This window comes from Hyaena hyaena, unplaced genomic scaffold (assembly GCF_003009895.1).
Source record: "Hyaena hyaena isolate Hyena2069 unplaced genomic scaffold, ASM300989v1 scaffold_104, whole genome shotgun sequence".
NCBI classification, from domain to species: Eukaryota; Metazoa; Chordata; class Mammalia; order Carnivora; family Hyaenidae; genus Hyaena; species Hyaena hyaena.
In genome coordinates this window covers 3,715,844-3,743,096 of record NW_024080736.1, presented here as the reverse complement: position 1 = coordinate 3,743,096, position 27,253 = coordinate 3,715,844, and the positions used below count along the sequence as shown (strand labels likewise).

Genomic DNA, 27,253 nt, shown 5'->3' with positions numbered 1-27,253 from the left:
AAGTCTTCCTTTGTTGCTGTGGGGTTGTTGGTTTTTTAAAATTTTTAAAATTTTTTGTTTTTTTAACATGCGTTCTAAATTAGCATTTTTCCTCCGCTTAGTCTATTCCCCAAAGCAAAGATGGAAGATGCAGAGACTGTGCTGCGTTGAAGCAAACGCTAAGCCCAGTGTCTTATCCCCCCCTGCGCGTAGGCACTGCCATTTTGCTACTGATGTCCTGGTGTTTTTTTAATGCATTAGGAGCTAGAGGACTGGTTAGTTACCTACATTTATTTGGGAAAGATGCGGATGGTGCAGTTTTGTACCCCAGGTCTACTTTGCCTCTCTGGGGACATAAAGAAATAGTACATGATAGAGAGCTTCAAACGGCAAGGATGAACGCTAATCCCGTGTCTGCCTTTTGTTTGCTTGATTTTTTTTTTCTTTTTAGTGCCTTTCTGTAGTGCTTTAGGCTGCTGAGTGTCCCATGTGTCTTCCGATCTTGATCTCACTCAACACACCCCTACTGACCCTGGCGTTTACAAGCATTTAGCAGCACTTTCATTGCACATTTCACGAGCGATCTTTTCCTGAGCTAGATGTTTAATTGGCCCAAATTTGTAGTAAGGTAAAACACTGCATGACAGGGTCATTAGCGGCCAAGATCCCTCTGTTTTCCTCCCTGCCTGAAGGACTGAGTACCGAGCTCACTAGGTGGAGATGTGTTTAAGCAGCTTGCATGGTGGGCCTAGGTTTGTTTCCCCTGCTCGGGAAGGTGCAGAAGGTGCACAAGGAATCAGGGAGGAGACGGTTAATCTGATCATCCCACTGTTCATGTCTCTTTCTCTGGAGGGGGCATGGCCAACTCCCCATGGGGACAGGATAAATCTCTTAGGTCTCCCAGGCTGCCTGGAAGAGTGATAACCCAGGAGAAGAGCAAGTAAAGCCTGTTCATAGCTTTACTGCTATGCGGTAAAAGGTTTTCAGGGAGTTGTCTCTGAAAGACATAGCAGCTATTTAGTAATGAGCTCTTTGCATTGCTGTTCTCTGTTTTGGGGTTTTTGTTTGTTTCTTTTTGTTTGTTTTTGGTTTTTTTGGTTTTTGTTGTTTTCAAGTTGCCCTTCTTCCTAAAACCATGTTTTAAAGTCCCCCCCCCCCCCCGTTTTCTGCCAAGAAAACCACAGCTGACCTACCCATGCGGCTGTATTTAGGTTATAACCTCCCCAGGGAGTTGAGAAAGGGCTTTACACCCAGTTACAAGAGCTGCAAAAGACGCTGCTGACAAAGCCAGCACATGGAAATCTCTTTATCTAATACGGTTCTAGAAAATTAGATCAGTGCTCTTTTCCTGCCCCTACTGGCAAATGCAGCTTTGCTCAGTTTCTTAGGTGACACCCTCCTTCCCCCACAAATAGAAGGGCGCAGAACTGTTTTTACCAGGTGTCTATTAGCGGGCATGGCTGCTGTGTGCTTGCTGAGGTTCAACCACTGACCTATTTTAGTTTCCTTCCTCCTGAGAGGGAATCTTAACATCTCTGCGCAGGCTCCAGTGGGGTAGGATTCAAGAGCATGGCCAAGAGTCTTCTCTTAGACTTGGAAAACAAATTCACTTCCCTCCCATAATTTAAAGGCAGCATTTAGACCTGCTACTATCCATCAGGGCTGTAAGCAAGAGCCCTGGGCTCAGGGGCCATGGTTCTTCCGGCTACTGCTTACGGAGGAGAGGGAACGGTTGTCCCTGCTCGGAGTCCTACACGGTGGTATTTCATAGTAATTACATGTTGGCGCCCGTTCACCGCTTCTGCTTCCCCACCTACCTGATGTTATTTTCACTTTCAGCCACTTTTTCAGGCACTCCTGATGAACAAACCGCAGGCTTCCCACACAGCCGCAAGGCTCCAAGAGGGGGTTGGTTGGGGAACCCCCGGCTATCTGACAGATGCGACACAAGTCTCCCTCCTCCTCGGAGTCCTCCTCCAGGAGACTAAATAGAAAATAAGCCCTGGTGAGCAGGGGTCTGCACATTTGCAGTTTCTACAAACTACAAATACCACTTCCTGTGACATTCAGGGGGGGAGGCCCCGCCAGGACTCCCCAGGTCCCCTCCTCCCTGCCATCCTACTGAAAATTCTTCCAGGTTACTGATAGCAGGTGCACAAAGACTTGTATTGAGCTCCTCTGCAGGTACTGGTACGTGTGAGCTAACCAGGAGAACCAGTGGTACCACCGTAAATCTAGAGGTGTAGGACGGGGCTACAGAGGAAAGCCATGGAAACGCCTGGGCGCCCCTTCCCCTGTCCTGGCCACTGTGAAGGAGTTGGCGGTGTGGTGTGTTGTTGAGTAAATGAGATTTGCGGGCAGGGGACCTGGGTTTGAGGCTTGCCTCTGAAACGTGTGGGTTTGGTGACTCTGGACGAGTTCTTGAAGCTTCTCAGGTCTCTGTTTCCTCAGGTATAAAGCCATGTGATGCCAATACCACCACTACCTACCTAACAGGGTCAGGGGCAGCCTGGATGCAATGATGGCGGTGTCACTGATCTGCAAAGTGCATCGAGTGTCTGGCAAAGTATTTGCACACAGAGACCCCTCAATAGATGTTGGTTGGGATGATGATGAACCAATGAACCTGGACATGAACTCGCCAATAGCATAATACTTGCCGAGAAATTTTGCCAACATTCCAGAATGTAAGCTGCTGGAATCCGATGAAGATGGGATTAGTGAAAATATAAGCAGATATGTTTGTGTATAATCAGTGGTGAGTGAAGACTAGCTGGTTGATATTCATGTAGAGAGGCCCTTAAGAAGCGTAAGGCTTGTTCCTTAGAATCCTCATGGCCTGGGGACTGTCTGGTCAAGGAAAAGAAACTGGCTAGAGACTAAAATCAAAGGAGAGGAAGAAATGGGCATTGCTCTGGAGACAGAAGTATGTGCTCAGTTTCTTAAGAGACCTTCCTCCTCAGGAAAGAGAAGTCAATGAAAAGAAACAGAATTATAGTTTTCTATTATGGGCACAAACAAAAGAAGAGTTAGACCATGTTTTTCAAAGACTCAGTATCTCTAAGATGTCAGTTCTCCCCAGAATAATCTACAGATTCAACTCAGTTTCAGTGAAAATCCCAACAAGCTGATTCTGAAACGTGCGTAGCCCAGGACTCTTCAGGAACAAAGTGGGGAGATCTATCAAAGTGCACCACTGGCTACCAAAACTTAGAAAAGCTACAGACATTAAGATGATGTCGTGTTGGATTCAGGAAAAACAAAAAAGAGCAACAGACCAGAATAGAGAGCTCTGAAACAGACTCGTACATTTATAGTTATAGGTTATGTTATATATGCTATAAGTCCTTCAGTTGAGCAAGGAAAGATCTTGGGACAATTGGGCATTCATAAAACGTACCTCACATCACATATTAAACATCACTTCACATTTAAGTCCAGAATCCATTTCACACTAAGCCCTAAGTGTTCAAAGTGAAACTGTAGAGATTTTAGAAGAAAGTAGGAAGAATATCTCTGTTTTTTAATTTTTTAAATGTTTGTTTATTTTTGAGAGAGAGAGAGACAGAGCATGAGTGGGAGGGGGGCAGAGAGAGAGGGAGACACAGGATCCGAAGCAGGCTCCAGGCTCTGAGCTCTAGAGCCCGACGTGGGGCTCGAAATCATGAACCATGAGATCATGACCTGAGCCGAAGTGAGTCCAAGTGCCCCAGATAGATAGAATAGCTTAATGACCCTCTGTTCGGAAAGGATTTCTTCATCAAGATAACAAGATACAAATCACAATCCATAGAGATGGATATATTTGACTTCATTAAAATTAAGAATTTATTTTCATTAAAAGACATCAATCTGGCTCAGTCAGAGGAGTGTGTGGCTCTTGGAATCTCAGGGTCGTGAGTTCAAGCCCCACGTTGGGTGTAGAGATTACTTAAATAAATAAAAAATTAAAAAAAAAAAAAGCAAAGGTGTGATAAATGCAATGCAAGAATGGTTTCCTGGGGGCAGGAGGAGTGGGAGGGGGTAGAGGAGACGGGGTGGGTGAGGGGCTCAAGGGCTCCAGTAAAGTTCTGTTAGCTGGAAGCTAGGCACAGAGGTATCTGGGTTTTGCTTTATTTTGAATTCTCTAATTATTTGTGTGCATTAAAGTAACTAAGGAAAATTTTTTGAAGAGTATAAGTGGCATTGAGAAATGGGCTTGAAATATTTAAATGAGGCGTATTATAAAATCTGAGCCAATCTTACTAAAAATTGCATTTATATGCAAAGATAAAAGACGGGAAGCAAAGTTTTTTATAGTGCTTATCTCTGGATCATAGGATTACAGGTGATTTTTCCTTTAAGTTTATATTTTTCATATTTCTTAGAATGAACATTTTTGAGACAAACAGAAAGGCATAGGTTTATTATATACAGAAAAAAAGGTGCCTGATAGACGAAGTACATAACTCATAGCTGTTTAATGCATTGCCATGCTGAGAAGCGGGTGTATTTTTAAAAGAAATCATTTTTAGCTCCAAGGCATCTTTGGGATGGTGGAAGACCAGACTCTTGACAAGTGGGTCTGAAGCTGTATTTTTGGGCAGGTGTAGATGGGTGAGTGTGAGGCCTTTTGGCCCTTAACCATGAGTCAGTTGGTCTGCTGGTAGCTCCTATAATAGGGAAAGGGAGAGGTACTGTTAACTGGAGAGTGACTTAATTTCTGCAGCTGGGTAACAGACCTCAAGGAGTGATAGGTGTGTGTCCCTGTCCCCCGTGTCCCATCTTACCCTCCTGCATTCTAATTCATTGCCTTGGAATTTCCCCACTCACAATGAATATCAACAGGATAATTAATGGTCGAAATGAGCCATTCTAAAACACACAAAGGCGGCTTGCATTCACAGAATCCATTTCCAGATCAGTAAGCCAACATCAGGGCGTGGTAACACCTATCATAAAGGAAACAGTCGAATCCTGACATGGTGTCTGGTGATGGCTTTAAAAGGCGTCAGATTTCATACACTGTGGATATTGTGAAATATCCCCAAATCATCTTACAGGACAGGAAGATCAAAGAAAAGGGCAATCCAGAAAAAAAGACCTGTTTCTCTCTCGAGCGTGAGAAAGAACACGCAAAATGCGAGCACTGGTTACCCCAGCATAGCCCTTCAGAGAACCAAGGTAACCATGGTAACGGTTTGGGACAAGCCTTTTGGTTGGAAAGATTCAAATTCCAGAACTGTGGGTTGGATTTACACAGAGTCCCATGAGGGAGAGCTGGTGAACTTCAAGTGTGGAGGGGCTCAATCTCTGGGGACATAGCAAACTTTCCATAAAAGATCCCGAGAAGATCCATGAGAAGAGCCAGCCCTACGTAGCAGTCAAAAATCCCTTATGTCTAGCCAACCTGCCTTCCTTAAAGTTATGGTATTCAAGGAAAAAACATTTGGGGAATACTGGAGAGACTGAGCTGGAACACCAAACTTTTCCTCATAGATACATACATTTTAAGAGCAATAAAATAGACAATTTTGTCAATAAAAGCAATCATTAAAATGTCAAGGAAGGGCCTATCTAGGATTTAAAATTTCCATGAGGCTCTAATGAAGGTACTGCTTATTTCTACCTGGGAAAAAACGGAATGAAAAAAAGTATATACATATCATTATGAAAATTCCTCACCTTTCTTGCAATTTCTTGAGTTTCTCGGGGTTTGCCTTTATCTTATTGGCCTCCTTTTCATCTGTGAAAGCAAAGGCTGCCATTCTGTTCCCATTATCATTTTGATTTGGGAAATCAGAGACTGCAAAGAAAGTAAAAGGTATGTTTTCTTGCAAGGACCTGGGCACATGCAAATGGCCTTGTAAGTTCATTCTTGATGGAGAGGAGCTGGAAGACTCCACCAAGGACAGGTTGCTTTGAGGATTTAATGAGAGCTCTTCTGTACATGCTGGAGCCCCCTGGGATGGGTTTGTTAAAGTAATATCTTCTCCCCTGACATCAAATTCATATGCTCTGTTTACTGGAAAATAACTGTGGTTTTCAGCACTGGCGAGTGGATTCCTATTTCTAATGGGGGACAGTGGTTGGCGAATATTAAACCTTGAGTTTCCCTCTGGGTCTGAACCGTGAATGAATGCAGATGACATTGGCGAGTCTCCTAGAATATCATCTCTCATGGCAGAATGCATTAATGATCCAGGAGTGGTATAAGATGAATTCACTGGTGATCTTGGAGCTGTTGGTCTACCAGAAAGAAAATAGTCAAGAGAATTACTAGAACTGTTTAAATAGGCATGCCAATCTCTTTTGTAATCACAGGCACCAGGCCTATCTCCCATGGAGGTACAATCTCTAAATCCATTTTCAGCACTGAGGTCCTCATCTGGACGAGCTGTGGATTCAGTGTCCCATGAAGGAAAGGTGCTTTTCTCATGTTCACCGTCATCGCTGTCATTCTTCTTAGGAGGCCCTCCATCAGGCGGCTTGGGGTCTTGAAACACCGTTGCCTCCCCAGAAAGCTGGTCTGTCACTGGCTCCATCGCATTGCTCGTTCTTAATGAGCCACGACTGGCCTCAGTTCTTCTTACTGCATTAGCTCTGCCATTTTTAGGACTTTCTTCAAAATTTTTACTTTTGGCCTGAGTGGCTGATGTCCTAAGAAACTGACTTCTCTTACGACTGGGAGGAGAATGAGGGGGGCTCAGACCAACCAACAAAAGTTCTTCCTTTATGAGGGTCTCCTCTTCGCTGTTATCATTTTCTCCTCCAGGGTCTAATGATAAAATGGAATAAAGGCCTTCATCTCTGAACCTGAAGGGTGCCCTTCTTGTGGTGGTGGTTAGGAGTGGTGGCCCCAAGGACACACTCAACACTTGAGGGCTGTTTGTTCCTTGGAAGGCCTGAGATAGGCCCGGATGTGGCTCATTCTGGGAAAGGACACTCAAGTCTCCTCTTTTGGCTCTCTCAGGGGTATTCTCAGTCATAGTCGTTAGCTGTGAGGACGGGGCTAAGTGTCTTCTCTCTTGAGTTGGCCTCTTCAGCTTGGTGCCACCTGCCCACATTGGGCCCTCTTGTTGGACTATTGGACCTGCATGGAGAAAAGACAAGTTTTATCATGCTTCTATGTATCTATCTTTCATGGATGAAAGAGCCAGAACAGTAAGGGTGAGAGTCCCTCAAGGCAACGAGTAACCTAGAGAAGAAAATCTGTTAAACGAGTTGGAGGTACAAAAGCAGGCCAGTAGAGGTAGCTTCATTTTACCGCTTCTGGATTCTCCTTTGTACATTTGTGGAGCTCGGGCTGGTTCTGGGGAGACAGGGTGACCCTGAGGATACAGGTCTTTTTTGTGGAAGCTTTGAGAAGACTATCTAGTCCAGGTCAGTCAGGGCTGATCATGGGGAAATCTCTCAAATGATAGTTTTCATAACAGTGTTATGGATAAGGACACTTTTCCGCATAAACCACCAGTGCCTTCTCATCTGGATTCATTCAACATGTATTTATGACCCTCCTGCGCCATACACAGCTTTAAAAAGTCTTAAGAAAATATACTCTATCTGGGAATATTGGGAGGAAGGCTCTAGAAGCTGGTGTCCAGGTACCCTGATGATTTGGATTATGTTTACTTCTTAGTGCGATAAAAATTATAACGCTCTCATGAGATCATTACCTTTTCTTTGTCACTAGCTCCTAGTCGATTTGTAACCTTGAGCGATAATAGAATTCCTCCTCCGCCCCCTGATTCTAAAGTACAAAGAGATGTATGGAAAAGAGGACACAAAGTGTCCACATGGGTAGGAATTTCTAGTGGTGAAGTCACTTGGTCAAAATTTGCCTTATAAAAACAATGAATAAGCATAACTTACTGAGGGCTTATACGGAATGAGCCATACTAACTTTGTTACATACACACATGTGGGCCTCAGAATCCTATGAAATAGGTACCATAATCACACCACTTTATAACTGAGGGCACCCAGGCTTAGATCACATAACTTACCAAGGTCTTATTTCTAGTAAGTAAGGGCGCGATCATTCAAACTCCAGCCTGCCTGACGCTATGGTTTGTGTTAACCCCAACCCTGTGTCTACCTGCCCACCCCCCCCAGCCCCCGTAGCTGGACTTCCAATTTCCTTGTGAACATGATTATCCGTTTAATTCATTGTGATGTGCGTGTGCTGTTCAGGGTTTTGTTTTGTTTTGTTTTTTAACCCTCTCAGTGCAGATAGGACACTGAAAATACCCTGATTCTACTTCTCTTGCTTTCCTCCGGACGTCAGCCTCTTCCCAGCCTCACCCCCGACCTCCCCTCATGCTATCCTGCAGGATCTGATGAGATGCTGTGGTCCTTATCATTTACCTTCCGGAGCCATTCACCCCCTAGAGTGGACAGGACTCCACAGGTTTGGAAAGGCCTGTGTGGTAATAGCTCCGGCAAGTGAAATGCAAATCCTTGGAGCATTCGGCTCAGCCAAGGGCCAAGTCAATACTGACTCACTTTAATCGAGGGCCTCCCGGGAGCACCAGCTTCTAAGTCCTAATACTCTCTAAGCCTCTTTTATTGTTAACTGCATGGGATACTCAGCGACGCAGTGCGAATTTTTACTCATCAGCTCTTCCAGAAATCAGTTAAGCTCTCCCAATCAGGCCCCTCATGGGGTTTTATAAACCCCAGTAAGAGATGTATCAGCAATTCCAGGAAGCTCTGAGCAGCTGGCTGTGTGTGTATTAGGAGTGGAACTGGCATGCCCACTCAGACCCTGTTTTGGGGGGACAAATTCTTCTACATGACTAACTGAATTCTCTTGATGATTTTTTTTTTTTTTTTTTGGAGAAAAATTGATACAGAAGATTCAGAAATGCAGGCTCCGGTCAATTACTTTTCATTCTGAATTTGATGAAGTGCCTCGGAGATTAGCTAACAAGTTGCTGGAACCTGATTCTTCCCGTCTGTCCTGGAACACACAGCTGTCCCTCGGCCCTGAGCCGATTTAATCTGGGCATCAGGAGACACCTAAGCAAAGTGATCGGCGAGGGCACCCTCTGCAAAATGGACCTGGACACTCCACAGGAACCACAAGCTGGTTTCAGGGAAGCCAGGGAGCTGTCGCCCAGCAACACTGGCTTCTGAATGCTACAGGGTGGCTCCTGTGTATCCCCAAAACACCCCAGGGAACGTGTCTTCACTCTTCTTTGGCACCATCACTGCTTTCCTCTTTCAAGGTTCAGTCAGCTCTTCCTTGGTGTGTTTCCCCTAAAGGTGACAGACTGTGCCATTGTACACATACGCTCTTTGAACCCTATTTCTTTCTTTTTTTTTTTTAATTTTTTTTTAATGTTTTACTTATTTCTAGGAGAGAGAGAGAGAGACAGCATGAGCAGGGGAGGGTCAGAGAGAGAGGGAGTCACAGACTGAAGCAGGCTCCAGGCTCTGAGCTGGCAGTCAGCACAGAGCCCGACGCGGGGCTCGAACCCACGAACTGTGAGATCATGACCTAAGCGAAAGTCGGACGCTTAACCGACTAAGCCACCCAGGCGCCCCCTTTGAACCCTATTTCTTGCATCTATCAGATAGGGAGCAGACTTCATAGCACTCGGGCTGGGAATAAACACCCTATTTGGTATGCCAGGATGCACTATTCATAGACGAGGCCCTACAGAGTCTGCTGAACGTGTCTTGGGCCCTGTGTGGACTCCAGCTCGGAAGGGAGGGGCTCTCATTTCCAGAAGTTCAACCAGGTGCAGCTGAACGTTCAAGGGGCAACAAGGTGAAACCAGAAAAGGCATCCATCCTCACTGTCTTGGTCTAGGCCTCCTCACGTGCTTGACCAGTCAGTCCTTTCCTACGATCCAACAACCGTATTCTTCTGCCCATTTTCCTCTGGTTACACAAGCAGCTGATGTTTCTTTGGAGAAAATATGGGACTTCCAGAAGAGGACGAAGAAGAGATGAAAGTCACCTGCAATCTGAGCCTCAGCTGGCCCTTGCTCCCGTTCTGGAATTCAGCGGTGGGTTGCAAACCCAAGACCCCTGGGCCATTTTCATCCTGCTGTCGTGCTTTGCCTCACCATCTGAACACTGAGCTCACCGCCCTTAGGTGGGGCCAGTAGGTTCTAGTTTACTCCATCCCCTTGGCCTTGGGTATGTGTTTCTCCTGCCATTTTCACCCGTTCCCCTGAAGGCATTTGAATTTACAAGTCAGCGCTCTTACCTAGAAATACTTGTTTTCAAAAAAGCCAAAACTGGAATATTCGGGTACATACAACTTTACGTCCTGCTTTCTTTCCCTAAACCTTTTTACTGTGAGCATTATCTCCTGCTATAAATTCAATTACTCTTCAAGAACAGGGTGTTAAGTACAGGTTAAGATACATTATATAAATGTATCATAATTTGTTTAACTCTCCTCCTATTCTTGCGTATATACGTGGTCTTGTGGTGTTTGCTGTTACAAATTACACTCCGATAAATGTCCTTGCTCCTACATCTTTGACTACCTGTCTTCTTAGAATAGGTTCGCAGGCGTAGAATTGCTAGGTCAGAAAGTATGACCCTTTTAAAGGCTTTCCACACATGTTGCCTAATTCCAGTTTGTACCAAATTACCCTACAGGTAGGATATGAAAGCGTCTCTTAAAGCTGTGTCGCCAGCAACTCCTGCCAAGGGCTTGGCATGACATCGACACTCAGTGCCCAGGAAACGTTGTTCGTTCCACCACCAGTATTGGGTATTATTTTTAAAACTTTAGCCAGTTTCATAGGCCAAAATGATCTCATGCAAATTTCCATTTATTACTTAGTGAGGTTCAACTTGTTGTTTTTTCTTCCAAATGTTTATTAGCTATCTGCATTTCCTCTGTGAAATTGTCTGCTGTGCCTCTTCCCAGTTCTCTATCAGGTATTCATGGATTTTCTTATTGATTTGTAAGAGCTTTCTATATATTACCTCTTTGTCACATTGGCTTCACATTTCTCATGGATGCAATTCAAACACCTGGCTCCTACTCCGGTTTCTACAAACCACTTTAGAATGTGAGAGAAAGAACGAAAGAGAGACTAGCGAGGAAAAAACATTGAGGGAAGACAAGGAGCCCTTATCCTTACATAATAGAAAGCTGAATATATACTAGAAAATTGGGACGAATTCTCAGTGAATCTCAGGATAACAGCAGATGCCTTCCAGGTATAGGTGGAGGATTGTATGAGCCTCATGGGGAGCCTGACCTTTCAAATAACATTCAGGGGTTTATTAGGACCACTGGCGCAGCGCAGGCCAGGAACTAATAGTAATTTGGTGCCTATTATAGCTAGGTGTTGGTCAGTGTATTATTTCCTTTAGTTATGATAGCAATGCAAGTGAGGTAGATTATATCATCTTTATTTTTTCAAGTCTATTTATTTTTATTTTTTTTTTTAGAGAGCATGAGCTAGCAGGGCAGGGGTAGAGGGAGAGAATCCCAAGCAGGCTCTGCACTGCTGATGCACAGAACTCAACACTGTGAGACCCCACGGACTGTGACATCATGACCTGAGCCAAAGTCAAGACTCAGACACCTAACCTACTGAGCCACCCTGGTGCCCCCTCATTATCATTATTTTAAGGCTGGGGAACTATAACCCAGAGTGGCTGCTTGACCAGCCCAGGATCCAAGGCAGGGAGGAAAAAGACCTGAAATTAGAAGGGAGGACTGCCCTTCTCAACGGGAGGTGTTACATCGCTGGGGGCCGGTGACATCTGGTTGCTGCACATATGCTCTAATTGCCCCTAATTCTGAGCCACCCAAACCATTACCCTGCTTGAGAGTTACAGGTGTCCACTGAAGTATGTAAATGTGAAGTGTACATTTTAAAATGCTTATTTATTTCTAGGAGACAGAGAGAGAGACAGCGTGAGCAGGGGAGGGTCAGAGAGAGAGGGAGTCACAGACTGAAACAGGCTCCAGGCTCTGAGCTGGCAGTCAGCACAGAGCCCGACGCGAGACTCGAACCCACGAACCGTGAGATCATGACCTAAGTGAAAGTCAGATGCTTAACCAACTAAGCCACCCAGGCGCCCCTGTACATCACATTTTAAAATAAATCCTACTGTGTTCGTTGGGTGGTGAGGAAGCATGAGCTCAGTGGTTTCTCCAAGGGGAAGACTAAGTCTCTGGCAAGGTTGGCTGTCCAGTGTCACTTTCTTTGAGTCCCATGGAGACTCTTTGGGTCCTATTCCTTCTGCCATCACAGGGGAGGGTAACGTGGTCAGCGTGCAGCATGGCCTGGGCCTTTGGATGAATGCTCAGGACTGAAAGAGGGTGTATCCACCAGACCAGGGTTTTGAAGCAAAGCATAGATTTGCTTTGATGTTATTTCTTACACACTGAGATCTTGACACCCTGGATGGTGAGGTGAGAAGACCCCTGTGGGAGGTGAGCAGCCTGCCACCCTCAGGCACCCCTCACCCCCTCTCTGCCAGGTGAGATGGTCCCAGAGCAGCAGACTGCTTCTCCACCCCTTGCTACCCACCACCCACCGCCCAGATGTCCTCTCCAGAAGCCGGATGGATAGTCTCCACTCGACACCACGCACAGTCACACCTATGGAATAAATGGGAGAAAAAATAAAACAAACTCCCTGTCCTACCTTTTCCGGCCAGCCTCTCTCTAAGAAGGAAACTAGACCCAATAATTTGCTTTCAGAACCTTTTAAGCATTTCATTGTAAGGCATGCTGTCCTCCACATAAAAGCCCAAGTGTCTAAAAACCATACAGAAGTCACCAGGTAACCATACAAGTCCGTTCTCTTGGAGGACCAAGATGCATGAGCCCCGGGGCCTTACCTGGTCCCCTGAGGGTCGGTGCCTTGGCCGGCAGCTGTGATTTCTGTCTGCTCCTGTCCTCGGCCACTCTTGGGCTCTGCGTTTCTGGGCTGACTGTCAGTCTCCCCAGGTTTGGCCTCCTCTTCCTTGACAAAATTTGTGGTGCCTGGGCTGCTGAAAGGTGCAAAATGTTTTCAATAATAATTTTTTACAGGGAAACAGCTTGTGCATAAAGAATGGTCCAAAGGCTCAGCAAGGGGGAAGGCAGGTAAGGGACGGGGGCCCAGGTGGTCAGAGAAGAGCTGGATTTGCAACCTGGTTCTGTGACCGAGTAGCTCTGTGAACTTGGGCAGATCACATCACCTCTTGAAGCCTCAGTTTCCTCACCTATTAGATGGAAAATCATAATACCTACTTCGCAAGGTTATCACCATTAATGAGCATCTGTGACACCTACCAGCAGGGTCTATAAGGGGTATGTCCTTCTACTAAGATGCTTCTAGCTTCCCGTTCATAGATGTCGGGATGGGCACGCTGGTAACATGGTCAAGAGCCCTCTGCAGTTGGGACATGCAAAGGCCTTCTCCCCAACTGCTCTTCCAAGGTTGAATCACAGCCTATTTTGTACCTGCATATCCTCAGGTTGCTCACTGGCAGCTAAGATGACCTATCCAGAAAGGTTCCAAGCATCTGGGATACCAGGTGTACCTATTTGCTTGGCTATGTGCTGGAAGGATAAACTCACGATAAAGACAGTAGCGGAAACACTAATGCGGATTGAGTTCCCAGTGAATATATTTTTTAGAAATTCCCATCTTGAACGAGGTGGCTAATTGGTTTGAATAATCGTAAATCTCTTCTGCACATGTAGGAAGCGTCGTCAGTGCCCGTGGAGTTTGGAGCAAGAGTTTCAGTATTTTCCATGCCTCTCTGCAAGTTCTGGAGTTTACAAGGCAGTTGAACTGTGAATATCGGAACTAGATCTTTCCAAGGGAATTTACCTGGCTCATGCCCTCTTGGACAGTTCAGAAGTTTCACAAATAACCACAGCCAGCAGGCCACACGGGTAAAGCTGGGAGAGGCCCTTGAGTTGTGTGCAAGAGAGCAGCTGTTCTTGGCCTGAGGAGACAACTGGATTTATGTTCCGCAGTGTACGTTGTGGTTTTCGTCCAGATTCTGGAAATGAATGAAAGTTCTCCCTGGCAGCTCAGGAAGCCGAGTTGAATACAATGATTAGGTACAACTTGCCTGTCCTGATGGGCCCCAGGAGGGGAAGGCACTCGGTTCTGTGTCCCCAAGACAGAGGGGACCATGTTCGACCGGGGACGTGCTAGAAACCACCTGTCGCTGGTCGTGGCTCACGTAGGGTGAGCTGGTGGGGCCTGGAGAGGTTGCAGGTGTGACCGCAAAGGAGAGAAGGGAATTCTCCAGAAGATAAGGATATATTCTTCAGGGAGTGTGGGGTGGTGACAAGACACAATTTCACCAACCTGGAGGAGAGTGAGAGGGGCTTTTTAATATGGGGGCCAGCATGGAGGAGGGGAGCGTGGCACTTTCTCAGCACCAAGAGTTGCTTTCCTGGAATCCAGAGGTTTCTCTCTAGTCACCTTCCAGCTCTCAGCTCCTACCTCTCCCCTGACAGACAGGGCAGGAGGCAATGGGATTCTTACTGAGGAAGCAACAGTTGGAGGACCCCAAGGTCCTGGTCACTAGGACTGCACTTTGATTCCTCACAGGAATCCCATTAGAATCCTTGCATTTCCTTCACAGCCCAGGGCAGCAGAACCTCACACTGCCTGCTGCCCCAGCCCCCACCCCATCCACACCCCCACATAGCCCAGGAGTGTGACCCTCCTCCCCAGAGCCCTTTCTTCCCCAGCCTGCCCCAGCTGACAGCCCTTTGAGGTCTGTTTCCAGTTTTATGCTCACCGTTGAGACTCTGACTCTGCTCTGAGAACTTTTAGGATTCCTAGGACCTTTAGCATTGAAATAGTCTAATGTCGCGCGAGGCGTACATCTTTTCTCTCCTTAAGGATGAGGACCCTGCCTAGGCTTGTGTGTTGCCTGGCCTCCTTCAGGACAAAGAGTAATTGCTTAGTGTGATGTGCGGAGCCCTCGAAGATGCATTCGGCTACTTGGCTACCCCAGGGAAGTCTGAAAGTAGAACAAACTTTTTCTTGCGCCAAACATCCAAGATGATGTAAGGTGATTTTGTCTTCTTGTTCGGAAAAAACCGCCTGTTCAAAGCATCAGCTCTTATAAATGATTTCCGGAAGTGAGCATGTCGTCTCTAACTGAAGGTTTCAGCAAACCAAATTAATAAAGCTGGGAACCCAGAGATGGTTTTACCGGGTTTTACTTGTCCTGTGTGGGCAGGAGCCTCTGACTTAGGGCAGTTTGGACCTCAGGCTCCGCATCTCTGAAATGGGAGTGTTCTCATCTTGCTGAGTTATTTGCCAAGTTTTGCAATAATGTATGTAAATAGCCTCACTCAGTGTCTGGTGCTTCTCAGCCGCTCTCAATGGCGGCTGCAGTGTCTGCTGTAAACAGTTTCCTGCTACTACTGCTAATTGGGGATCTGAAGTCGCTCCCACAAGAGGACTGCTCTGGACCAGAAACGTGTTCTGCAGGTTTCATCTGTTTAGAATAACTCATGCAGCGGCCTTCATTTCTGTGCCGTGCTTGCTGAGGCTCCCTCCCTCGATCCTTTATAAAATCCAAAAGGCAAATAGCAATTCCCTATTATAATCTGTTCAACAAACACCCACGTGCCTTTGCTTATGTAATAATTTGAGGGTTTACAAAGATGAGTAAGACAGTTTGGTCATGACCTTAAAGACTGTAATCCAATTTGGCTGAACCGCTGACTTCCTCCTTGTGATACCCTCTCATATTCTACGGAAAGTGAACAAAATTTCCCTTTGTCACCACCTGCAATTGCAGGCACAAATGAGGTGACATGGGCCGCATAGCTTGCATGTACCTTGATTCCGGGTCCTAATCACCTTCCCTGTACCCAAATCAAACCCAACTTCAGACCTCTGGGGCCTTTCTAGCATGGTCCTCATACATTAATCTGCAGAGAGAGGCAAGTTAGATTCACACTGGAAGAGAAATAGAACTTCCTCTTCAGGTTGGAGGACAGACTCCTCAGGAGTCCCATTGCTGCCACTCAACACCCCGAAGTTGTCGGTGAATTTGGGGAAGACTTTGGTTTGCTTTGCACTGTATGCTCTTCTAATATCTGAGTGAGGCGGTGCCTCCAGTGACAAAGAAACCAAATGGCTGTTTCGATAAAAGGTGCCTGTCCTAGTTTCTTGACAATGCTGGAACGCTGTAATTGTTGATTGAATAGTTCTTAATTTGACTAGGCAAAAAAAAGGTAGTAATCTCCTATTTATACAAGGCCGATGATGACTGAGAACCAAGTCCATTTAACGGTGCATGTTAATTCCATGTGACCCATCATTGATCAGTTCTTCACATCACTTGTTGGACACAGACACGGTTCTTGACAGACTGGGTCAAAAAGAGAAAAATACAATTCCTAAACCCTTACTCCTTCCTCTTGTCTTAAAATTTTTTTTAATGTTTTTATTTATTTTTGAGTGACAATGACAGAGTACAAGTTGGGGGGGGGGAGAGAGAGAGAGAGACAGAATCTGAAGCAGGCTCCAGTATCTGAGCTGTCAGCACAGAGCCCAATGCAGGGCTCGAACTCACGAGCTGTGAGATCATGACCTGAGCCAAAGTCAGATGCTCAACCGACTGAGCCACCCTGGCGCCCCCTCCCTCCCCTGTCTTCACAAGGAGGTGCCAAGATTCTAAGAGATGCCTTCTTAAAGAATGTCTTGCTCCTTTACTCTCTCAAAATAAATAAATAAACTTTAAAAAAATGTATTGCTTCCTTTAGATCGTGGGAAGAATTACAGCTTAGTCGCAAGATTTGGTGTTGCCCTGGGGTAATAGGCAGCTTTCTGTACAGTCACAAATAACAGGCTGGTCGATCTGCCTATTTGGGTGTGCTGGAAATGTGTGTTGTCTCACATACCCAGAGGAGATCTTAATTAAAGCTTAATTATGTACCATAAATATGTTTTATTTTGGAGCCCAGGAGGTGGGATTTTTGATTTTGGGAAATGTGGTGCCTAATAAGTAGGCAGGAAAGGGAATGTAAATAGTGACTGAGCCCTTTAATTTGTCCCCTCTCCGCACGGTTCAGCGTGGCTTCTCAGTCCCAGCGTGTGCCTTGGGGAGGACCTGCCCCCCACCGCCGCCACCCTCTCGGGGGCCGCCATCGGACACAGGAGGGCCTGCTCCTGTTCCAAAGCGCGCCAGCCACAGGAGTGAAGAAACCAGATGAGTCTCGAGACATGATGGGATTTTATTGGTCGCTCACGCCTCAGCGCTACGAGGAGGTCGAGTCAAGTGGCAGCTGTCTGGTCTTCCTGCTCCCCTGCACACCTCACCGCCTGGGTGTTGCTCGTGACCTTGCCCTCCGGCCCTCCTCCCGTCCACCTGCCTTCTGGAAGCCTGAAGTCCCCGTCTCCCTGACTCCACTGTGCTGTGTGCCCAGCCGAGGGGGACTTACCACAGGAGGTAAATCTTACTGGGTCTCCTGGGCCCCGGGAGGCACAGCACAGGGGTCTCCACTGGGGTCGGGCAGGAGATGGGGAAGTAGCACAGGGTGGCCGGGGACTGGGGCACGGGGCCGGGGGACAAGGAAGAGGGGCTGGTGAAGGAGGGGGAGGGGACAGAGGGGAGCTGCGGGGAGGGGACCTGGGCCCCAGGGGAGGCTGGCTGCAGGAGCGGCAGGACCAGGCAGCAGTAACTGGTGTTGGGCTGCAGGACAGGGGTAAAAGCAAAGACGGAGCAGTAAGGGGAATATTCAACACAGAACAGGGGGTGCTCGCTGCTGTCACCTGCACAAAAGAAAAAGAGCAGTCAGGAAGCAGCACTCACGGTGGGAAAGGACATTAAAAAAAAAAAAAAAGCCTGTGAATGAATTGGAACCCAAAGAGTGTTCTTCGCGGCTGGCCTGGCCAGGTGTCATACGGGCAGCAGGAGGGCATCTCAAAGTCACCGAAGAGTTAACCGAGGGGCAGGGCCTCACGATCACTCCCATTTCCAGCCAATAGTCTCTGGCGTCCCTGACAGACGCAGAAAAGTTCTTCCCCCACTAAGTTCCCGCGTGGAAGCGCGGGGGTCCCTTCTCCGCCCCCACGGCCGGTCTAATTAGCTGTGCCCGCAGCAACATACGGCGGCTGGCAGGGTCTCCCCTCGGTAAGGCTCTCCCCCTCCAGTCCTCCAGCTGCCCGCAGGAGGAGGTGGCGGTCATACCCTAATCTGGCCTTCTGCTGTGGAGGGGAGGCTTGGGAAATGAGAAAGAAGCAGAGAGATCCTGGTGGGATCACGGAAAGGGGGAGAGACCAAGGAGGGCAAGAAGCAGGTGGATGAGGGGGGCGTCCAAGTGGAGCTAATGATTTGCTCGCTAACACTTAATCTGCCAACCTTGCTGGAGGCAGAGTATGGGCACCTGATGGGGACACGATCCAGAGACCCCCCTCGTGCATGACAGATCTCTCAGCTCTGCCACTAGCCAGCCAGGTCACCTTGGATCATCTGTTTACCTCCTCAAAAACTGTTTCCTCATCCACAAAATGAGATGTTTTCTCATTCAATGAATGAGAAACCCTTCAATGAATATTTCCAGTGTTTTCTCTAGGCTTTGTTCCTCCCAGGATGGTCCTTTGACCGCCAGCATGGAGGTCCCCTGGGAGCGCCTTAGACATGCAGAATCCTCGCCCCGCCCCCCCCAAAGGACCGAATCAGACCCTGCAGTGTATCAGAGTCTCCAGGTATCTCTCATCGACTTTAAAGTTCTAGAATCAAGGCTGTGAGACAGGTGTGCAAACCTCTGTATGAGAATCACCTGTCGTGCTTGTTAAAGATGTGGTTCTGCAGGCTGCCTCAGTGGAGATTCTGACGCTCCGGGTCAGGAATGGGGAACTAGGAATGCGTGTTTTCATCAAGAACCTCCCCTGGTGATTCTCATCAGAGAAGTTTGGGAAAGGCTGCAGCTGCAAACAGTCCCCACTCTAAAATGCCATCGTTGGAAGCATCCAGTTGAAAACCATTTTCATTAGCTCCAGTGTACTTGGGGGGCGGGGGCGGGGGTGGGGGTCGCGGCTCAGTCCCTACCCCTATCCCGGGTAAGATCTGTCACAGTTATCTGTTCCTCCATTTCCCAAAGCCTCCCTAGGCTTCTGGAATGGCTCCTACGTCTTGCATTGTTTCTTGGAGGTTGTCTTCTTCTGTTCTGTCCCCACATCACCCCTGCTTGCTCCGTGAGCTCTTACAGCCCCCTCTCTGTGCCACAGCCGGCTTGTAAAAATGCCTATTGAATTGCACCACTTTCCACTTAGATCCCCTCCTGGGTTGATGCTCCAGTGCCCTTCTGCTTGACATTCAAGGCCCTCGGGGACCTGGTCCTTGCCTCCCTGTAGAGTGTCAGCTTTATATTCTATTCCTCCTAATTTGTAGGCTGACCCTAAAGCAGAGCTTCTCAAACTCAACTGTGCACACAAATATGCCAGAGATCCTGTTAAAGGCAGGTTCTCGTTCGGTCAATCTGGGCTGGGATCTGAGGTTCTGTATTTCTAACAAGCTCTCAGGTGATGCCTCTGCTCCTGGTCTGGGGATACTTTGAAGCTCAAGACCCTCGACTACTTAGAATTCCCCAATTTTTTTAATAATAAAGTTATAACTTGTCTTATATCTCAGACTAGAATGGCTTTGGTTGAGCAGCTTATGAAAAGAAGCCAAGGAGGACTGGGGACTGGCCTTTCCCTAAGGCCTAGTCTCCCAGCAAGGTTTTAATCTTCCCGCCTACCTGGTGAGGTAGGTAATAACTCGACTTTATTGATGGGGAAACTGACTTCAGGGAAGTCGCCAGCTCACACGTATGGGGCTATGAAGTGGTAGACTAGGGCACCGGGCCACGGCTTCTGGTTCTGGACCCTGCGGCTTCCCTGAGCCCCACGGTCTCGGAAGCATTACCATAAACGACAGAATTATGGTTCTCTACATGGAAGCCAGAGCCTTCACTTATGGTGGTTGTTTTCTAACTTGGGCAGATGGCCTGGAAAGTCGTTGGGTCACCAAGCGACCTGCCTGGAAATTCTTTCATCTTGGCCTTTCGAGAAAACCTTCTACAGAAAGTTGTTTGCAAGGTAGGTTATGAAGATTTGGGATTTGCCTCAAATTTCTCTTCCAGGCCGCCCTTCAATGAATATTTTCTGACTCATAAGAGACCACAGTTATGTTAGATGTTTATCTTCTTAAATCTGAGTTCACTGCTTTTTCTTGGTTTTACAAGAATACGTCCTCACGAGAAGCCATTATTAAAAGCTGAATAGGCTTTGCTACTCCCACAAATGTGAATCTGGTAATGACTAACATTGAACTCAGTAATAAGTGAGGATCATTTCAGAACGCTTGGCTTTGTTTTAAAGGGCAAGATTTTGGAAGCCGCCTCCAGGGCTCCATCCAGATCCGTTTTCCTGGCACAGAACTAGGAGACGGTGCCCAAGCTTTAGGTGACAGGAGAGGGCACACTCCTTTCCCATGTGCCTGGCCCTGGGGCAGAGAGGTCTGCAAGACTCCAGGTGCCAGAACCCCACAGCACAATGGCCTTTGGATGCCTCTATGCATCCTGGAAAAGAAAGATGGTTCCTTTACGACTCAGGCTAGCAGGGGGCGGGGTCTCAGGGACAGGCAGGGGTCCAGGAGATGGAGGCCACAGTAGCTCCCTGTGCCGCTCTGTCCCCCAACGCTTGCTGGGTCTGCAGACTGCTCAGCTTCTCACAGATCCATGCACAATTCTGAACTAAGAATACATAGTTCTGCTCCCATCTCTCCCTGGAGCAGTGTTCACCTTGATCATGAAATAGGATTTCTGAATCCATTGCGCATCAGGCACAGCTGGGTCTTGACTCACTGCCTGAATTTTCCATGTCTTTTTGGAGATAAAGCAAATCTCTGGCTTGGTGAATGCTTTGCGATTATTCATCCCCCCCCCCCCCCCCACCTTTTGTGTTTTGCTCTGGAAATTCAGGGTGTAGTAAAAGTGTTTGTACCTGCATTTATATCAGGATTTTAAAAATATAACTTGATTTTTGGTAAAGGAGAAGAAGGATTGTGGGGAGCAGGGGCAACATTAAGACAAAGAAAACAAGGTTTTATAACTTATTCTCTGCTAAATACAGTTCTTGCATCCTAGATATCAATATGCTGTAATTTACCAGGTGCTTAATGGTAACGGGCACTGTTTTAATGGTTGAGTGTACATTTTGTCATTGAAACTTCACAGCAATCCCAGGAGGTGGGATCTATTCTGACCCCCCACTTTACAGATGAGGAAACTGAGGCACAGAGATGTCACTTGCCCAGAGACACACAAGCAAATAAAAAATGGTACCCAGATGCTAATCCAAGCATTTTGACTCTAAAGCACTTGCCTGACACTACACAGAATGGGGGGGTAACATGGAGAATTACGAGCCAACTCATTTAGCAATGGTTCGATGGAATATATGAACTGACTTAATTTAAAATGCATGAACTTCTTCTAATAGAGTGTGAAGGACAATGAAAATCTGACACCATCTCAGTTATAAGTCTATTTGTAGAGGGCACCATTGGTTCCTATATTGTAAATAGCCTTCTTGGGGGTTCTAGATGGTAGGTCACATGGATATAAGGGAAAATTCCTTTATTTCAGTGGATTATCATTACATAGATTTGCATGTAAGAAGCCACATTTCTCAGCTATATTATTTTATTCAGAAAAAGTCTAGCATAACTCGGTATGGAAGGTTAGTCTATTACATAGGTGTTGCAAAGGGATTTCACTGGCTTTGATGCTTCAATTTTACACAGAATCTCAGTTCTGAAATGGGAAAGAGTTTTGGTGATTCACTGCCAAGTTTGGATCACCCCCAGAATGCTTTAGGAAAATAAAGCATTTTATTCTCTACAGAGGTGAAGAAAAACAGGAACCTAGTGACCTGGATCAACGTGTCCAGAGAGTTCAGGCCCCAAATCCTCTTTTTCTAGAACCACAGGAGATTCATTTGAATTTTCTGAGTTGCTAGCGCCACTCAACTAGACGTTTCCTGAAAAGACTCAGCTTAAATTCTCACCATGTCTCTGGGCTCTCATTTCACTGTGCTAATTAAGGAACTCTGAGGGTGCATCTACACATGTAAAATGAGTGGCTCTTAACACACCAACGCTTTGCTTTTAGCCAGCTTCGTGAATCCAGTTTGCTGCACAACTGATCAGGCTTCTGTAGCAACCGGCTTGGATCACCGAGACTGCAGCGCTTGCTGGACAGCCAGGCCCCAGTCCAGCCCCTGCCCGCATGGGTCCTGGACGTGGTCTAGAGTCATTAAAAGCATTTACTCCAAGTAACATCCCTCACTTGATGAAATAGGTATCTTTCTGCCAACTTGGCTCTCTTGCCTAAGCCTTGGTGTTCCCAGGCTAGTAAGTCTTCAAACATGACGTTTTATAGAATGTAAAGTGAATTAATTCTTCCTTTTGTCAATGTCATAAGGTCCATCTGGAGTTTGCTCAGTCGGAAAAGCATCTGTATTAATCCCACAAACTGAGATCATCTAGTGGGCCTAAACTATACATTTTAATGATTTTTCTTGACAGGAAACAAAGCAGCCCAAGCAAATAGCCTCCCAGTTTTAGCTAGAAGGTTAGAAATCATATATAGTGAATGGAATTGCATTGTTTAAACTTCAATTCAATTCTTTTCTATTTAAAACCTCTTCAATTTAATAAATTACAACATATATTTTGAAATATTTGGGGAATCATCTTATCTGCCCCATTCCACTCTTAAACAGCTGAATTAAAAACACACTTCCTGCTGGGGCACCTGGGTGGCTCAGTGGATTAGGTGTCTGACTGGCTCAGGTCATGATCTCATGGTTCATGAGTTTGAGCCCTGTGCTGGGCTCTGTGCTGACAGCTCAGAGCCTGGAGCCTGCTTCAGATTCTGTGTCTCCCTCTCTCTCTGCCCCTTCCCACTTAGGTTCTGTCTGTCACTCAAGAATAAATAAACATTAAAAAAATTTTTTTAAACATCCTTCCTACTAAAAGTCTTAAAAATGAGAAATTGTTAACTATTAATGATGATACTTTCCCCTAATTAAATAAGGAAAAGCACTGGGGCTTTGCTTGGAAGGATATCATTTCAGATTTTTTTTTTTTTACCTCATTAAAGCAACAAACTGTGGGTGGTTAATCTGAGGGAAAGCTGCCATTTTCTAAAAATGCATTAAGACTTCACTGGACGGGTGGTTGCATGACAAGAGCTATTTAGGATTAGAAAGTAGTTGTGATTTGTATTTAAATGAATAGCACGCTATTTACAAATTCTTCGGCAGTTAATTTGGACCATTTCCATCCTACTGCAAGCAGAAGGCAGACCTTTCTGCCTAGTTACCTCAACTTCGAAGTCAGTTCCTGGAGGAATCAAGTTTGTCTTCCATATGTTGGCTTTGATGGGGATGAGCCCGAGGGACTCTCTGCTTTCACTTGAATTTTTCCTCTTTCTGGATACTCTTAAATCACTCCTGCCTCAAGCAGAGGACTGGTCTCTGCTTCAAAGGCAGCCAAAGAGTGAATTATTTACCAAATTGCACAAAAAGGAGGATTTATCAGGCCCCTTTTCTCCCGGAGAGGACAACCCCAGAACTGGAGCACTTGATTACTCTCTTTTTTGGCTCTAAATTATGCCATTCAGATGCTTTTGAAAGCTTCTCTTCATGCTCTTGCTTGAGTCATAAAATTTGATGCCTGGGGCCAAATGCCTTCCCCCATCCCCACCCCACAAGGGTGAGGAAGAGGAAAATGCGCCAATTCTAGGCAAGTGCCACACAAAGCCAATGACTGCGCGGCAAATGTGGGGCAGTAGGAACAAGTCGCTCTGCATAAGTCACACCTTCTTGGTTTGCTCTTCTACTCTGGAGTGAATTTTACCATTTGCATAAGATCACCGGACCCTCCCCAACCTGAATTTGCCACTTGGAGAATTTTCGATGTAACCAATACCACAGATCTGAGTGCTGCCATTACCTATAGTGCTGGGATTTTAGATTTTGTGAATTTCCACACATCAGCCACTCACCTGAAGAGGGTTTGCTGGGGCCCGCCTTCTCCGGTTTCCTTGGAGTCATAGTGCTTTTGTGTTTCTGTTTGACTGGTGTTGGGTCAATTGCTGGGAGTCTGGAATCACCCTTAACCGCAGAACTCTTGGTGGATAGTCTTGGTTCGGCTACAGAATCCTCCTCACCAGAACTCTACCAGAAAGGAAAAGTGTCTGAGTATTAATGGCCAAATAGGTCATCTTTGCTGGGCAGAGGGAAAGAGAGACGAGCTGACTGCAGAGATCCCTCCAGCACTAACACTAGAATATCCCGCCATGCTTACCATGCCCTTTTACCAGTGAGGTTTTGATGGACTGTATCAATTTAGAAGAATCAGTTAGAAATAATAGCAAAGTTAATGAGACTATTTTGCAGAACACCATAAAAAGGAGGCACTTCTACGAGTCTATCTTGTAGAACGTTACGAAAAGAACACACTTCTGACCCTTAAGTAATTTGATGACCAGCCAACGCCTCAAGTTATGAAAGCAAGAGAAACAATCAGTGTCCTTAAACTCCTTGCTCTTGTTATTTGAACTGCTTTGGGAGTGGGTGAGGAAAGATGTTCCTAATGGTAATCATATACTTACAAATGAAAAGGAAATTTAGATAGTGTGTAGGGACTGAGAAAACTAGACCTCCGTTTACTGTTCTGAATTACTGGGTGCAACATGAGACAGACTAATCTGTTTAAGAGCCTCCTACTTGTCCGTCTTCTATAAAGAAGTCAGTACAAATCTGTGCACCCCCAAATCATGATTCCTGCAGCGTCAGAGTGTCTCAGCGCAGCCTTGCCAACACAACAAAAATTATCCAGGCATTCGATAGTTTTCTACTTTGCCGCCACTACACCCACCAAAAGAATAATGAAAGCAATGTAACTGGCTATGGGAAACCTGGCCATGGCGGGTGAGTCAAGTGCTACCTTACGGTTTTAGGTCCTGGTGTTACGATTTGTGATACACCATGAAACACACTAAACCCCAAAGTTCCTGCCCCTCCCTCCCTGGGGGGAGGGTCGCTCAGTTCTTCTGCAGACACATGAGTCCAGTCTCGGGAAAGTCCTCTGAGGATGCCCGGTCATCTGCAGGCAGAATGCTACATTAATACCCCCCTTCCCCAAACATGGCAATTTGTATTGATCTCACTCATTGTTCCCGCTGACAATTCTGGCATTTTCATTTCAAGGCTCCTGACTCAGGAAAATTCTCTGAGTAACTTTGAATTATTGGGTGCAATGGAAAACAAACTAAATTCTAAAAAAAAAGTCCCCTGCTTGTCAGTCTTCTCCAAAGAAGTCTATAAATCTACAGGTGGACAGATCATTATCCTCTAAGATTATAAGTTGTTGTTTTGTAACTTAGAGTCTGGGTACAGTCTTCAAACAAATAATTATTGTTTTTCCCTGTGTTTTCAGAAAGCAAATCAGATAAAGGGACAGGAAAAAGAAAGGACTTAATGAATTGGTTGTTCTCCATTTTCCCTTTCGATTCTGGAATTTAATAGAAATCCTTGAAAATGATTCTGAAATGTCCAAGATGATGCCTTGAGACAAAATCCCAAGCTGCACTGTCAATGCAGAGCCCAACATGGGGCTTGAACTCATGAACTGTGAGATCATGACCTGAGTCAGACATTTAGCTGACTGAGCTACCCAGGCACTCTGTGAAGCAGTAGGTAATTTCTGAACATGAAATAGGCTGTTTTCAGAGAAGGAAATGTGGGCAAATTTTAATTATGATGCCTAAGACTGTCCTAGGCAAATAGAGCATCAGTGAACATGGGATGGAATTTTTTCCATAAACTGCCCAACACCAATACCTCGCGTGTGTGGGTGGAGAAGCCTTCTCGTACAGGGGTCTATTCTTCAGCCCTTTATTTCTAGCCAATGCAAAGACAGGAGAGATGCTCCAGGCTAAGACTGCCAATATCCACGGTTACAGTATCAGATGCGTTAATAGTGGCCACCATTACTGGTGGCTCTGTCACCCTCAGCCAGGGTGACAAAAAGAATCGTCTTTGCTTGCCCCAGGCAGTGGTGAATTGGGAGGAGTGGTGACCAGACTTTTGCTTGGGCGAATGTTAAGCCATATTTTATCCTTCCTTCACCCACTCATTATAGTTCAAGACTTTAATAGCACCAAAGGCGAAAGAAAGTTTGGTCCACTAGACAGTGCCTATTACATAGGGAATAGCACAGCTGCGCTCCGAATATGTCCCTTTCCGGTTCCTAGTTCCCTCAGCCTTCATTAACTTCCAGTTGCTAATCCTTCTTAAGAGACCAGAAACTGCTGCTTGGAAGTGGGTGTTTTGTCAGCGGGAAAAGGAAGGTCGCAATGGCAGAAATAATAACACTTAACGATGAATGTGCTTGCTTCACTAATCGTAAGTAAATCATTTCAACTTTTTGTGCCTTTATTCACGTTCTCTTATGTTGTTTGCCATTCTCCTTTCTCCTCTCTTATGAAAACCCATCATATTAATCAGAGAGGATGAGTTGTAGGAACTCATTCTGGCACTAAAGTGTGGTATTTAAGACTTCCTGGGAGGGAATCCTGGCCTTTTCACAGGTTTATTGTGCAATAGACTGTTAGTTTTAGGTCATCTTTCTGCATCTCAGACTTTTCCATCCGTGAACCACAGTGTCTATCTTGTGGTGCCTCTGTAAGGATTAAATGAGTTAGGACGTGCGTGCTTGTAGCACTCAGAATAATATCAGGCATGCAGTAAATGCCATGTGAGTGTTGGCTTTTGTAATTAGCCATTTAAAAAATTAACTCACTAACAACCAAATATTAACTACCTATTGTTGAAAGCAAAACTCAAATCCCCAGTGAGAAGTACGATTGGATTTTCACCTAATCTGAAGAAATGTGAGCAGGGAGGTGGATCAGATCTTACACCGGACTCTTGGTTTCTTTCACAAGCTGTTGAATTTATGATTGTCTTCTAAGTATCCAGCTGAAATTTGTCTAGTCTTAAGAAAATATGGCACGATGTCTTTTTCAGACAGTAAAGCTCTAATGGAAAATATTTAACAACATTCAGAGATTGTCAAACAATAATCATTAAGTTATTTTGATTTGAAGTTGATTTTAAAACTGTCTTTTCCCCTTGTAATTTTGAACAGTAATTACAATTTTCATTTCTTCCCCCATATGTTCCTAAGTCGAAATGTCACATGGAGGTGGAGGCGACAGGACATTGTGCTATTCCTTTAGGGGAAGGCAACCAGCTTTGTCTTTCAAAATCAAAGTCTAAAG

General features: G+C 45.9%; 1 protein-coding gene across 5 annotated transcripts in view; it reads right to left on the bottom strand.

Annotated features, from left to right (window-relative positions):
• Positions 1-27,253, bottom strand: part of MARCHF10 (membrane associated ring-CH-type finger 10) — an 85,993-nt gene that overhangs the window by 20,974 nt on the left and 37,766 nt on the right. For 3 of the 5 annotated variants that reach the window (XM_039235995.1, XM_039235997.1, XM_039235994.1), the window contains exons 6-9: positions 23,972-24,143; positions 12,787-12,939; positions 5,644-7,051; positions 1,797-1,963 (exon numbers count right to left, since the gene is read on the bottom strand). In XM_039235995.1, coding sequence (XP_039091926.1) covers positions 1,797-1,963; positions 5,644-7,051; positions 12,787-12,939; positions 23,972-24,143 — 1,900 coding nt within the window. Of the gene's footprint in view, positions 1-1,796; positions 1,964-5,643; positions 7,052-12,786; positions 12,940-17,129; positions 17,688-23,971; positions 24,144-27,253 lie in introns of those variants that run through there. The other 2 variants (XM_039235996.1, XM_039235998.1) reach the window with 2 other exon arrangements.